This window comes from Hypanus sabinus, chromosome 22 (assembly GCF_030144855.1).
Source record: "Hypanus sabinus isolate sHypSab1 chromosome 22, sHypSab1.hap1, whole genome shotgun sequence".
Classification (NCBI taxonomy): Eukaryota; Metazoa; Chordata; class Chondrichthyes; order Myliobatiformes; family Dasyatidae; genus Hypanus; species Hypanus sabinus.
This window is the reverse complement of record NC_082727.1, coordinates 21,124,161-21,137,703: the sequence shown is the minus strand read 5'-3', so window position 1 is coordinate 21,137,703 and position 13,543 is coordinate 21,124,161. Positions and strand designations below refer to the sequence as shown.

The window sequence follows — 13,543 nt, the reverse complement described above, 5'->3', positions numbered from 1 at the left end:
GCACTGCCGGAGGATTTAATTTCAATAAACCTGGAATAATATTCATGAATGTCTTTCAAGGAAAGAGATCTGTCACCTTAAATAGTGAGGGTAACATGGCCAAAACCACAGCCCTGTGGCTGACCTAGGTTAAAGTTGCCACAGTTAGGGATGGGCAGTAGGTAGCAGCCTAGTCAGTGATTTCCACATTACGTGAACAAATAAACTAAGCCCTGCACCTCAAGATCTAAACCTCCTTTCAAGGATCCATTATCCAGATTTGGTGACTCTTCACCTCTTTCTTACCCAAAGTACCCTCCTTCTCTCCAAGTACCCTGATTCTCCTTTGACGGTGTGGAAACTTTAGAGAGGGTGCAGAGGAGATTGCTGCCTGGATTAGAGAGCCATGTCTTACTAAGATAGGTTGTGTGAACCAGGGCTTTTATCTTCGGAGTGAAGGAGCACGAGGTGTGACTTGGTAGAGGTAATAAGAATCATAGATCAAGCCTTCCCTTCACCTTTGTATAGAATGGCAATGGCTATAATGCGAGGGCATAATTTTGAGGTGTTTGAAGGAAATAGGGGTGATGTCAGATGTGTGAGATCTTACACGGAGCAGTGGATAAGTAGAATGCTCTGCCAGGGGTGGTGTAGAAGCAGATACATTAGGAGCATTTAAGAAACTCTTACACAGGCACATAGATGAAAGGAAAATGGAGGGCCAAATGTGAGAGAAGTGTTAGATTAATCTTAAAATAGTTAAAAGGTCAACACAATATTATGGGCTAAAATGCACCTACTGTGTTGTACTGGCCTGTGTTCCCTTAACACTTACCTGGTCCAATAGCAGTTCAATGTGGCTGGGGTGAAGTTTGTACACCTCTCATCATCCAGTCAGTGTAGTGCCTCACAGGGAATAACCCCTGCTATCAGTCAGCATACACAAACTTGTTTAAGAAAATTACATTGAAGTCAATTACAAAATTTCACCTCCTATTTTGTTGCCCCCTCACTTGATAACAGGCCCCTCCTTAATTTTCAGCAGTTTTGTCAAGGTCCCATGTTATATCTGTAGTACAACGCCTGTGTTCAATCCCAAGTGCCTGTGATGTTGCTGCAAGTAATTTTTTCACTTGTGTGCACATGTATTCGTGCATCTGACAATCAACTCAATTTGAGAAGTGACATTTATTCACTCTCCCCTTCATACAAAGGGACTTGTGAGAATGTTTGAGAATGCAGAATGTGAGGGAGATCCTCTAGAGAAATAAACCATATAAACAGTCATTTGCATGAATCACTTTATTTACAATTGTAAATATTTCCACACAAAGTTTCATTATCACTTTATGTAGAACTTCATATCCACATAAATAAGTTTTCTTCATAGTTTAACAAAGGAAGCCCTAGATATTAAAACTTTTAATATATAAAGCTGTAGCAAAGCCTTCATATGTTATAGTTACAATCAGAAATATAGACACTATAGTTGACAGTATCCTGGCAGTCCAGGAGGCAGGATATGTGATTAACCAATGAAGTTAACCTTCTGGTTCGCTTAGGGCTGATGTTAAGATTTAGTTCAATGATAAGCTGCAGGATTGAAGGTGACAGACCCTGAACAGCCGAGAATTCAGAAAGAAAACAAGAATCTGTTTCAATACTGCAGAGGTGATCACATGAATATTTGTGAGAAATGTTACTTTATCTCATAAATGACAATCATAGTGTTCAGAAGCAAGTTTAAAACATTCTTAAAACATAATTCATTTCAACTTTTGTTTGGTGAAATTGTTAAGTCAATGGAACGCCTACAGGTGAGGCCTAGGTAGTGAGCAGCACGTTTCGCAGTGCTCAGCATCCAGTCAGTGGGGTAAGGTTCATACTCCTCAGCACAGAGAAATTACACTTTAGTTCCATTTCTCATGATTAGGGTGGATATGGGTGCAAAAGTACTCCCAGCTGGAATCATTATAGGTTAGTAGGTCCTCTACACTGTCCCACTAAATATTCCCACAGCAGGGAGAGTAAAAGTAAGTTGTATACAGTGTAAAGCTGCCTCAACTTAATGCCATCAAACACTGTCAGGTAGAGTCGGGAAAGTGAAGATCCCGCCACATTGTCCAGGTGCATCCTTACAGGGTATGAAATGAATGGATCAGATGGAGCGAAGCTCCCTCTACACCCATTATACTGTCCTAGGGTTGGACACAGAGTAAGTAACTTCCCCTTTACTATCCTAAACACAAAAGATTCTGCAGATGTTGATCCTGATGAAGTACTTGGCCCAAAACATTTGACTCTTTCTCTCCATAGATGCTGCCTGACATACTGAGTACCTGTACTGTCCTGCCACAGTCCAAAAAGTCCAAAAGTAGGAACAGCACAGGATGGACACAGAGTGAAGCTCCTCTAAGCTTAGACTGACATTTTTGAGGCCTCTGACAAGGTCCCACATGGGAGACCAATCCCAAAGGAAATGTCCGGGGAACTCAAGGCAATTTGAGAAATTGGATCCAACATTGTCTTGGTAATAAGAGGCAGAGAGTGAAGGTTGAGGGCGATATTGTGGGTGGATTCCTGTGACTCATGGTGTTCACAGTGATCGATGCTGGGATCCTGACTATTAGTTATCTGGCGATGAATGTGCAAGATCTGCAGACACAGTGAGGAAGGGAACCTTCGGCAAGAGAACGATTTTGGGAAGATGTGTAGTGTCGGGATGGATGGACTTTAATCCTGAAGAGATGAAAGTACTGATAGACTCAGTTAATGATAGAGTCTTGGGAAGTACTGACAAAAGCAGCTTGATGTACAAGTCCAAGGAACCCTGCAGGCAACAGCACAGGTGGGCAGATTGCTAAGGAAGGTGTATATGATGCTGGGATGCTTGTCTTCGTTAGCTGGGACCAGAATACAACAGTAAGTTGTATCAGGCCACAGCAAAAGCAATGTGTGCAGTTCTGGTAACCACTTCATAGGAAGGATGTGATAGTCTGCCTGGTTATTGCCTGGGATGGAGTGTTTCAGTTACAAGGAGAAACTAGGAGAGGGTAGATCTTGATGAAGGGTCTTGGCCCAAACTATTAACTGTTTAATCCCCTCCACAGATGTTCCCGGACTTGCTGAGTTCCTGCAGCATTTTGTGTGTGTTGCTTTGAGAGGCTAAGTTTGTTTTCCTTTGAAGAGAGAAAAGTCAGGAGGTCCTGACTGGGGAGCACAAATTTACAAGAGGTACACAGGGGTCAGAATTGCAGGTAAAGGGAAAAGTATTCAGCGTAACTCTCTACCTCTCAAATTTGAAAATACCGCACTGTAACTCATCTAGTGACCAATCCAACTCACATTTGCTGAATTGGGGTAGACACTGAGGCTGACCAGTCAGCCACATGTCCTCACGAGACAAAGAATTAGTCTAGCAACTGACCAGCAGCACACAAGTACTGCAGGAATTTTCTCTTTTCTGAGATGGGTTGACTGTGCTCTCCGTGCATGGGGCTGGGCAGTTCACCCAGTTTCTCTGCCATTAAGTGCCTCGTACTGATGTACAGCCACAAATCATTCACACTGATTAATGTGTCCACATGAAGGTCTAACCTCAGTAGGTTTACATTCTCCCACTCTGCTAGAGTCCACACGAGTGTGTGGCCTTCGACCATCACCACGCACAGAGGAATATGTCAAGGCAACACCTCATCCTTTGGAATAACCCAGGGACAGTGTCTGCCATAGAGTAGGGAATGCCTGGAGTGAACTCCAATATGTGCAATATGTCCTTCCACAGACTGAGGGGAAGGGTTGGGGATGACCCCTCACACTAAGGTGAAGAGTGACCCCTAAAACACTGAGTTGAAGGGTGGAGGGTGAACCCTTACATTGAGATGAAGAGTGGAGGGGAAACGTGAACCCTCACACTGAGGTAAAGGTCAGAGGTAGACCCTCACAATGAGGTGAAGGGTTAGAGGTGAACAGAATTGCATCAAGATGAGTTGTAGGTCATATTAAATCTCAAACCACTCTGAAACTCAGAAGGCATCTCACTAGCACTCACTAATGTGACGGATGGTAGGACTCAGCCCCTGTCCTTGAACAGTACATTAAGAACTTTTGAAGCACCCCAAACTCACAATGACAGTGCTGCCTTGGTTAGTGCCCAACTCATTGACCGCTAAGTGTACTGGTGCTTCACTAATGTAGTGACGGTCATCTAAGTGGCTATTTAGTGAAATGCAAAGGTAGTTTAATAGTGTAGTGCTGATTATATTGTGAAGGTGATTGGTACACCCACTCCGTCACTGACACACTGAGAGGCGGCAGGTGGACTCACAGCAGTCACCCACCAGGCTGCTCCCAAAGCCAGGAACTCACAATGGCAGCAGGTGCCCGGGAACATCCCACCAGCACAGCTTCACCCTGTCCCAAGCAGCAGTGCAAGCCTCTGCAATACCACAAGCTCCTACAGCAGGGAGTCTCCGCCGAGCAGCGTGAGCCCCAGAGCAGAGACTTCTCACAGTGTGAGCCCCAGAGCAGAGAGACTCAACAGTGTGAACCCCAGAGCAGAGAGACTCAACAGTGTGAACCCCAGAGCAGAGAGACTCAACAGTGTGAACCCCAGAGCAGAGACTTCTCACAGTGTGAACCCCAGAGCAGAGAGACTCAACAGTGTGAGCCCCAGAGCAGGGAGACTCCTCCACAGTGTGAACCCCAGAGCAGAGACATCTCACAGTGTGAACCCCAGAGCAGAGAGACTCAACAGTGTGAGCCCCAGAGCAGGGAGACTCCTCCACAGAGCAGAGCAGACTCAACAGTGTGAACCCCCAAAGCAGGGAGCCTTTTCAACAGCATGAGCTCCCAGAGCACAGAGCCCCAACAGTGGTGCAAACCCCCACAGCAAGAAGCCCTGCAGCACTGTGAGCCCCCACAGCAGGGAGCAGTTTGGACTCCATTTTGCCATAACTCTAAGGGACCCCATCCCCATGGACACTCTGAGGTTGGATAGACCTGTGTGTGGGGTTGGAGGTGCTGATGAAATTGATGACATTAGGAAGTATATCCCGTTTCACAGGACAACAGAACCAGGGTCAGGCAGAGTCTATGGTCCAGAATGAAGGGCCTCACCTGTAAAATGCTGACACAGTTCCTGCAAGACCCACCTGGGGAGCCACCCAGCACCCAGCACTGTCTGAACCGCTGGGCACCGAGTGGTCCTCAGTCGAAGCATGCACCTTGTACCGAAGGAGCTCCTCGGCACCTCCATTCAGAGTGGGAGAGGAAATAAGTGGAGTAGATGCAAATCACAGGTGAGGGGCTTTGAAAGTCCTCAGTTCTCTGAGTTCGTCAATGATGCAGAGATCTTGAACACTGACTGAACAGAGCAGCCATGCACCGAGCCTGGTGGTACCCGCTCCCAGAGATCTCATCACACACTGCCCACCTCTCTGGAGAGTTACTGCCGACCAGTGGCCCCTCACCCTGTGCTCACAGGTCAGTGAAGCGTGTTGCAGAACATCCTTGAGGATGTGATACCACTCTCTGGCTGGTGGCAGATGAAGACACACAATTTCTCCAGGACCTTCAACACAAGCTATCCCATAAGGTGAGAGATTTCAATCCCAACAGTCACGCACATGCTGATTGTGTCCAAGCTCCAAGGTGGTAGGGAGGCAGCCAGAGCACTTGCTGCAATTTACTGAATCAGCACTACTAGATGGATCTGTTACACTGAAAGAGAAAGATTACCAGGAGCCCCAGGACTTAGGACCCTGTGGAGTGCAGGCTCGGGACAGGGTAGAACTTAGAAATCCGGCTCTGTGCCGACGGGTTGAGGCATTCTGACTCTCCACTCATCCTGAAGAAGACTTCTTGCTCCTGCAGCTTGCGAGCAAATTCTTCCTCTAGAGCCTAGAATAAAATTTTATATAATTTTACAGCAGAAAAAATGGTCCTTCTGGCCCAATGAGCCCCCTGCCACCCAATTACACCAATGTGACCAATTAACCTACTAACCCATACGTCACTTTGCAATGTGGGAAGAAACACACACACACTCACTGAGAGAACAAACTCCTTACAGACAGTGATCCCAGGTCACTGGCTCTGTAACAGCTTCACTACCATAGCACCCTAGTCAAACATTTAAATTTGGACAAACAGGTACTAGTGGGTGGGGGGGGGGGGGATGACGCAGGTTCACACAGGGCTCTGCTTGACCAATGGGGAGTGGAGTCTGGGCGCTCACTAGGTTCACTGGCCTCTCAGTTTGCTCTAACAACTTTCCTTCCCGAGCCATCCAGAAATCCCAGCTGGATACCCGCCCATTCCTATTCATTCTTTCCAGAACTAATTGGACACAGGTCTGTCCTGATGTAGGTTCTGAACCTGAAATAGCAACAATTTCTTTCCCTCTGCTTGAACGCCGAGTTCCTCCAGCAGTTTGCTTTGTTTCCAGCCTCCTTTGTCTGAGCTGCTCTTTACTTGGACATGAGGGTGGCTGGGCAAGAAGGTGTTAACAAATACACAAGATTGCCGACAGAGGTACAGGGAGGTTTCTTAAACATACATGTTGTATCCACTAAACGCGAGGGGACATTGCATTTGTGTTTAAACTATACTTGGGATTCAGAGCTGGAACTTTGCAATCCTCTGAAAGTTCAAAGAAATACACATCAGTGTATGCATCTTTAGGTACCTTCTTCCTGGGCCTGAGCTTGTCTCTCCATTCCTTCAGTTCTTGACAGTGCTCCTCATCCACCTCCTTCAGTTTGTGCGTCTCATGTTCGATCAGTAAGTGACATTTCTCATTCTGCACCGGGCAAGGGAAGGAAGCAAAACCAGTCAGGGTTTGAGCTTTGGACTCCTGGCTCCAGATTCCATTAACAAGTAACAAACCACTTGCTCAAACAAACCCACTCTCTGCACGAGACTGAAGGCGAAAGGAGGAAGTTTGAACAGAGAATCCCTTGGCTTAGCGTCAGTGATTAGAAATAGAAAGTGTTGCAGAAGGTGGATGGGTTGTGGGGATGGGGACAAGGTGGGTGTGCAGTAATGGAAACGGGGAGAAGGTGGGTTGGTGGTGGTGGGAGATGCAAGGAGGTGGGTGGAGATGGGAACAGGGAGAAGGTGGGTTGGTGGTGGTGGGAGATGTAGGGAGATGGGTGGAGATGGGAACAGGGAGAAGGTAGGTTGGTGGTGGTGGGAGATGTAGGGAGGTGGGTGAGTGGTGATGGGAACAGGGAGAAGGTGGGTTGGTGGTGGTGGGAGATGTAGGGAGATGGGTGGAGATGGGAACAGGGAGAAGGTAGGTTGGTGGTGGTGGGAGATGTAGGGAGGTGGGTGAGTGGTGATGGGAACAGGGAGAAGGTGGGTTGGTGGTGGTGGGAGATGTAGGGAGATGGGTGGTGATGGGAACAGGGAGAAGGTAGGTTGGTGGTGGTGGGAGATGTAGGGAGGTGGGTGAGTGGTGATGGGAACAGGGAGAAGGTGGGTTGGTGGTGGTGGGAGATGTAGGGAGATGGGTGGTGATGGGAACAGGGAGAAGGTAGGTTGGTGGTGGTGGGAGATGTAGGGAGGTGGGTGAGTGGTGATGGGAACAGGGAGAAGGTGGGTTGGTGGTGGTGGGAGATGTAGGGAGATGGGTGGTGATGGGAACAGGGAGAAGGTGGGTTGGTGGTGGTGGGAGATGTAGGGAGATGGGTGGTGATGGGAACAGGGAGAAGATAGGTTGGTGGTGGTGGGAGATGTAGGGAGGTGGGTGAGTGGTGATGGGAACAGGGAGAAGATGGGTTGGTGGTGGTGGGAGATGGGAACAGGGAGAAGGTGGGTTGGTGGTGGTGGGAGATGTAGGGAGATGGGTGGAGATGGGAACAGGGAGAAGGTGGGTTGGTGGTGGTGGGAGATGTAGGGAGACGGGTGGAGATGGGAACAGGGAGAAGGTGGGTTGGTGGTGCTGGGAGATGTAGGGAGGTGGGTGAGTGGTGATGGGAACAGAGAAGGTGGGTTGGTGGTGGTGGGAGATGTAGGGAGGTGGGTGGAGATGGGAACAGGGAGAAGGTAGGTTGGTGGTGGTGGGAGATGTAGGGAGGTGGGTGAGTGGTGATGGGAACAGGGAGAAGATGGGTTGGTGGTGGTGGGAGATGTAGGGAGATGGGTGGAGATGGGAACGGAGAAGGTGGGTTGGTGGTGCTGGGAGATGTAGGAAGGTGGGTGGAGATGGGAACAGGGAGAAGGTGGGTTGGTGGTGGTGGGAGATGTAGGGAGATGGGTGGAGATGGGAACAGGGAGAAGGTGGGTTGGTGGTGCTGGGAGATGTAGGGAGGTGGGTGGGTAGTAACAGAAACGGGAAGAAGGTGGATTGGTGGTGGTGGGGTACATGGGGACACAGGTGGAAGGTGCCAAATGAGGGGGGAAGTGGGTGGGTGGGGAGAAGGTAGAATGGTTGGATCAGTGGTGTTGGCTCCTTGTCACAGCAGGAGAGGGGTGGTAGTGAGGATAAGCTCTCACTATCTATTAAATGTTCCCAATGGCGTGTGTCCCAAATAGCCTCTGACAATCAAGTGGAGCTCCTGGCCTTCATATGTGGAACCATTCCTACTAACAAAAGAAGGACCAAAGGCAGGTTAATGGCACCATAAAATGAGTGACTTCGAGCAGCTGGGGATCGTCTGCCCATGGTTGGCAACTCATCCAGGATTATAATCCTTCGATCCCCATCTGCTCGAAGTGACTCATTTTATGGTGCCATTAACCTGCCTTTGCTCCTTCTTCTGTTAGTAGAAATGGTAAAAAAGGAAAACTCTGATTTCAAACTTTAGTTCCCCACTCATGGGGAAAACCAGGTGTAAACTCTGAGAAAAAATCCCAAACTGGAGTCCCTAAGGCAGACCTACATTGAGTTCAAGGCAGACTGGGAACTCCTGCGATGCCACTGGTGCCAAACTTTATCAATCTCTGCCATTCCTTTGGATTCATCAGCTGCATGAAGGGGTAGCCTGCTACATGGGAAACAGCTTGCTCTCCATGCCATACTATCCTGGCTTGCATATCACGTAGACAGCTAGGACGCATCATCCATGGTCGACCCTGACCAACGGAGGGCCTCACAGTGGAGACGTATGGGAAGAAGGTGGATTAGTGGTTTTAGGAGTTTTCTGGAAGTGGGCTGGTGGTGATGGGGGATGGGGAGAATTTGGATGGAGTAAACTTCCTCTCTACTAAGAATCTGCAGTCATGGGTGTGCATAAATGAATCCAAGCCTCCAGATCATGGAGCTTGGGGATCTTACCTGGAGCTGCTGTAATTCCCGGATGTTGGCATCACATTGGAGCTGTAGATCCCTCATCTGGTTCTCGTGTTTCTGATGTTGCTGGAGTCTCTCGTTTTTCTGCCTCTTCTCTTCCTGGCTGGCGAACTGCCGGAGAAGGTGACAGTCAGTACCTGCATGTCTCCGGTGGTAGGAGGAAGGGCTGTGTCTGGCATGTCTGTGTACATCCTGCTAAACCAGTATCACCAAATGCTCTGTATTCACGTTGGCAAGATGCTCTGTGGGAGCTTGATGGGACCTAGAACTATGGCTTCACCACACCACAAGCACCTCATTTGGTAGATAGTGTCTTTTCCATTTCTTCACCCACCAACTATAACCAAGCCTTCAACTGCTCTCCCCAACTGTTCTGCTTAACTTCGTGGGGCATGCTAAGTTGGTGCTGGAATATGTTGTCATACTTGCAGGCTGCCCCCAGCACATCCATGGACTGTGTTTTATGTGGTTTAGCCATTAGCTTTTATTCTGTTTTTTTCTATTTTAATAAAGTGTTTGAATATTGGAGACAGTAATAATCTATCAAATCATTACAGCTTCCCCAGCTGGTCTCTCTTGGACCTGGCTGTCCAGGCTGTTTCAGAATCAGGGTTATTAGCGCTGACTTGTATGTTATGAAATTGGTTGTTTTGCAACAGCAGTACATAGCAATGGCTGCTGATCTACATTGGCTTCCCAGCACAGAGGCCCAATTAGATTGGCTGTTTGCCTGGGAGGTAATTGTGGCCATTGTAGCCATTCTGTTAAATAGCCTCCATAACCTTACACACCTCTTTCCGAATCGCTCCTGAAACTATGTCTTTTCCACTGGAAGCTCTCCTCTCCATTCCCCACCCACTGGTGAAGGTGTTTCAGACTGGAGAAGGGCCCGAACCTCACCTGTTTAATCTTCTCCCGATCCTGTTCAGGTGAACTCGACGAGCCAATGCGCAGACTCTTTTTGAACATGGCCATACGTGTTTTGGCGTCACTGCGTTGGATTTTGGGCAACCTGGCTCTCTCCTGGGTTTGCCGATTCTTCAGCTCCTCAATTAGACGTTGGTTGTATCTCTGCATCTGCTCCATTTCCTGCCAATGACCAGAGAGCCACAATCACACCACTAGATGTGAAACACTGCAGGAGGTGCAACTCCTTATGTGATATAGGTGGCAGGACAGGCTCAAGGTGGGTAGAGGGGCGAGGACTAAGGGGCAAGAAGGGAGAGATCATTCTCCATTGATTAGACCATACCTGGAGCATGGGGAGCTACCTGGGACGAGTGGGGGTTGTGTACATTTACCAGGTTGATATTTCAAAGGTTGAAATTTTAGCTAGGGTTGTTAAGTCAGAATGAGCCGCAGTACTGATCAGCAGAGTTTGGAAATATTTCTAGAGAACAGTTGAAGTTTGGAGCTCCTCTATAAAAGGCTTTTGTTTTCAGATTAACAATCAATTCTGATCACCTACCTACAGGACACATATTGGTAAGACTAAAAGAGTACAGAGAAAATTTACAAGGATGCTACCAAGACTGAGGACCTAATTTATAGGGAAAGGTTGAGTAGGTTATGACTTTGTTCCTACAGCATAGGAGAATGAAGGGAGATTTGATATACACAATTATAGGCAGAATACATGGATTAAATACAAGCAAACTTTTTTTTTCACTGAGGGTGGGTGAGACGAGAACAAGAGTCATAAGTTAAGAGTGAAAGGTGAAATATTTAGGTGAAACCTGAGGGGAACTTCTTCACCAGAAGGAGGTGGAAGTGTGGAATTGGCTGCTAGTGGAAGAGGAGGATACAGATTTGATTGCAACATTTAAGGGACATTTGGATAAATACATGGATGGGAGGGGTATACAGGTCTATGGTCAAAATGCAGGTCAATAGATTCAGCGAAAAGAACAGTTCGGCATGGAGTAGATAGGCCAAAGGGCTTTCTTCTGTGCTACAGAGCTCTGACTCTATCACACTGAGATGGACAGAGTTTTGTTAGCCTGCCCTTCACTCTGTGTCTGCCAGGTCTGTGCAGGTAGTTGCTCATCAACAGAGCTAAACTGTACATGCCTGAGGAGATACAGAGGCTCCTCCCATTCCAATAGTTAGACTCAAAGGTCAGGAGGAGAAGGGCTAAATTGTACCACAGCAGTGATACAATTTAGACAGACTCTGAGGCAGTATTAATCTTTAAAAGCTCACAATGAAGAGCTGCAAGCCCTCTTGTACTCCAAAAATGTAAAATAAAGATCAATGTCATGCTTATAAAAGTCTTGTAAGCACAAGTGTAAAGAGCCCTGCAGGAGAAAGTGGCTCGGTCTGGCTGCGGTGGGCGTGGAGCCCAGGCTAACCTTCTCATGCCGTTTCAGCAGCTGGTGCCTCTGCATGAAGTACTGGTCCTTCAACTGCTGCTTCAGAAGCTGGTGCTTCTCCTGCAGGTGCCGCTCCTCCACCTCCCATATCGCCGCCTCCTTAGCTGCACAGCAACAGGCAAAAACACAGGTCACATCCCTCGGTCGCACTTACAACCTCACCCACGTGATCACTATATAGTTCAATCCAGCACAGCTGTGGCACCCACCGATAGTTCCTTGGTGGTAGCCTCACCACGCTTAATATTAAGATAAGATTAACATGTACATTGAAGCATACAGTGAAATACGTCAATGACCAATGCAGTCCGAGGATGTGCAGGAGGTAGCCATACTTTTGCCATCAACATTGCATACCCACAACTCACTAACGCAACACATACATCTATGGGAGAAAACATGAGCACCTATAGGAAACCCACACCCTCATGGGGAGAATATACGCCCTCATTACAGGCAGCAGTGTGAATTGAACCCCGACTGGTGATTGCTGACATTGTAAACATTGTGCTGTCCATAGTCAACACCAGAGAATGGGCCACACTGTCAATGGTTCAGTAAAACCTGCTGCATTCCTTTCCTCCCATGAACCAGGGCCTCCTTTCCCAGGGTGACCTGAAGTCTCACCTCGCATCATCTGCTGCTTGTTATTGAGGCATTCCCTTTCAATGGTGGCGAGCTCCAGCTTGTGTTGGTGGATTATCTTCTTCAGCGCCCCGTCCAACTCCTGTTGCTGTTTCTGCAAGAATTCCTGCTCCTGGTGAGGTGCACAGGGAGGGAATGACATACCAAGTCACACACTAGCCATACAGGGGTATAAGGCAGCAAAACTATGATAGGGCAAATTGATCATTAAATATTGCTGGCTCAGAGGATGCTCCATGCACTCTATGTGTAAAAAAGTTATCTCTGACATCCCGACTATAGTTATCCTTCAATCATCCCATGATTAGGCCACCTCGTATTAGCCACTTTCACCCTGAGTAAAAGTTACTAACTATCTATTTGATCTACGCCTCTTTTCATCTCGCCCACCTCTATCAGGTCACCTCTGCTCCACAGCAAAACCCTTATGAGCAGTTATTGTACACCCACCCAGTGGCACTGTGCCAGCGGCAGGAAAAGGAGAAAATACCCTGAAGAGCTCGAAGACTGGGCACTGCTGGCAAGCATATCCCCAGCACTGATGGAAGAGCTCAGGTGAGGAGGGCGTGCTCTTGTTTATAGACAAATAATCCCTCACTGACAAATTACTCATTCCTCTCTGGTTATTCCCAACACAGCAGAATACAATCTGGCCAAATTTCCTCCCAGCAGCATCTAACAGAGGTAAGAGTTACTAAGGAGCAACGTGATATTTTCCACTAAGCAGACGAATCTGCTTACAGTCTAATCCAGGACACTGGAACAGTGCGTTGTAGGTCAGATATCCATACCAAACCTAACCCTCACACAACCTGGAATTTTGTCTTTACAACTCAATAAACCCAAACATACAATGGACTACTCAGGAGGTCGGGGGCTGGAGAACAAACTGACAGTGAGAAATGCTGCAGGAACAATGAAAGGAGGAACATGAAGGAAGGTCTCCAGGGAGTGAGGGGTGGTGGTGACGGAACATCAGGTGCAGAGCAAGGGACAGGCAGGCAAGCTGCATATCGAGGAATGTTTAGGTAGGTGGTGAGGAGGAGACGCTGACAGTACTTGACCAACAATTCCTTTTTTAAAATGTTTACTTTTTGTAATTTTTTTTTACACGGACAGTGGTGGGCGGGTGGAACGCACTGCTAGGAGTAGTGGTAGATACAGATACATTAGGGGTATTTAAAAAACTCTTAGAAAGGCACATTGATGAAAGAAAAATGAGAGATAGGTGGTAGGGAAGGGTTAAATTGAT

The 13,543-nt window shown here is 47.7% G+C and overlaps 1 protein-coding gene across 2 annotated transcripts in view; it reads right to left on the bottom strand.

The window, feature by feature from the left end:
• Positions 1-3,623: 3,623 nt before the first annotated feature.
• slka (STE20-like kinase a) overlaps positions 3,624-13,543 on the bottom strand; it is a 119,316-nt gene continuing 109,396 nt past the window's right edge. For both annotated transcript variants that reach the window (XM_059947224.1, XM_059947225.1), the window contains 6 exons: positions 12,274-12,403; positions 11,626-11,750; positions 10,175-10,363; positions 9,260-9,385; positions 6,668-6,781; positions 3,624-5,880 (listed from right to left, as the gene is read on the bottom strand). In XM_059947224.1, coding sequence (XP_059803207.1) covers positions 5,734-5,880; positions 6,668-6,781; positions 9,260-9,385; positions 10,175-10,363; positions 11,626-11,750; positions 12,274-12,403 — 831 coding nt within the window. In that variant the 3' untranslated portion in view covers positions 3,624-5,733. The remainder of the gene's footprint in view (positions 5,881-6,667; positions 6,782-9,259; positions 9,386-10,174; positions 10,364-11,625; positions 11,751-12,273; positions 12,404-13,543) is intronic.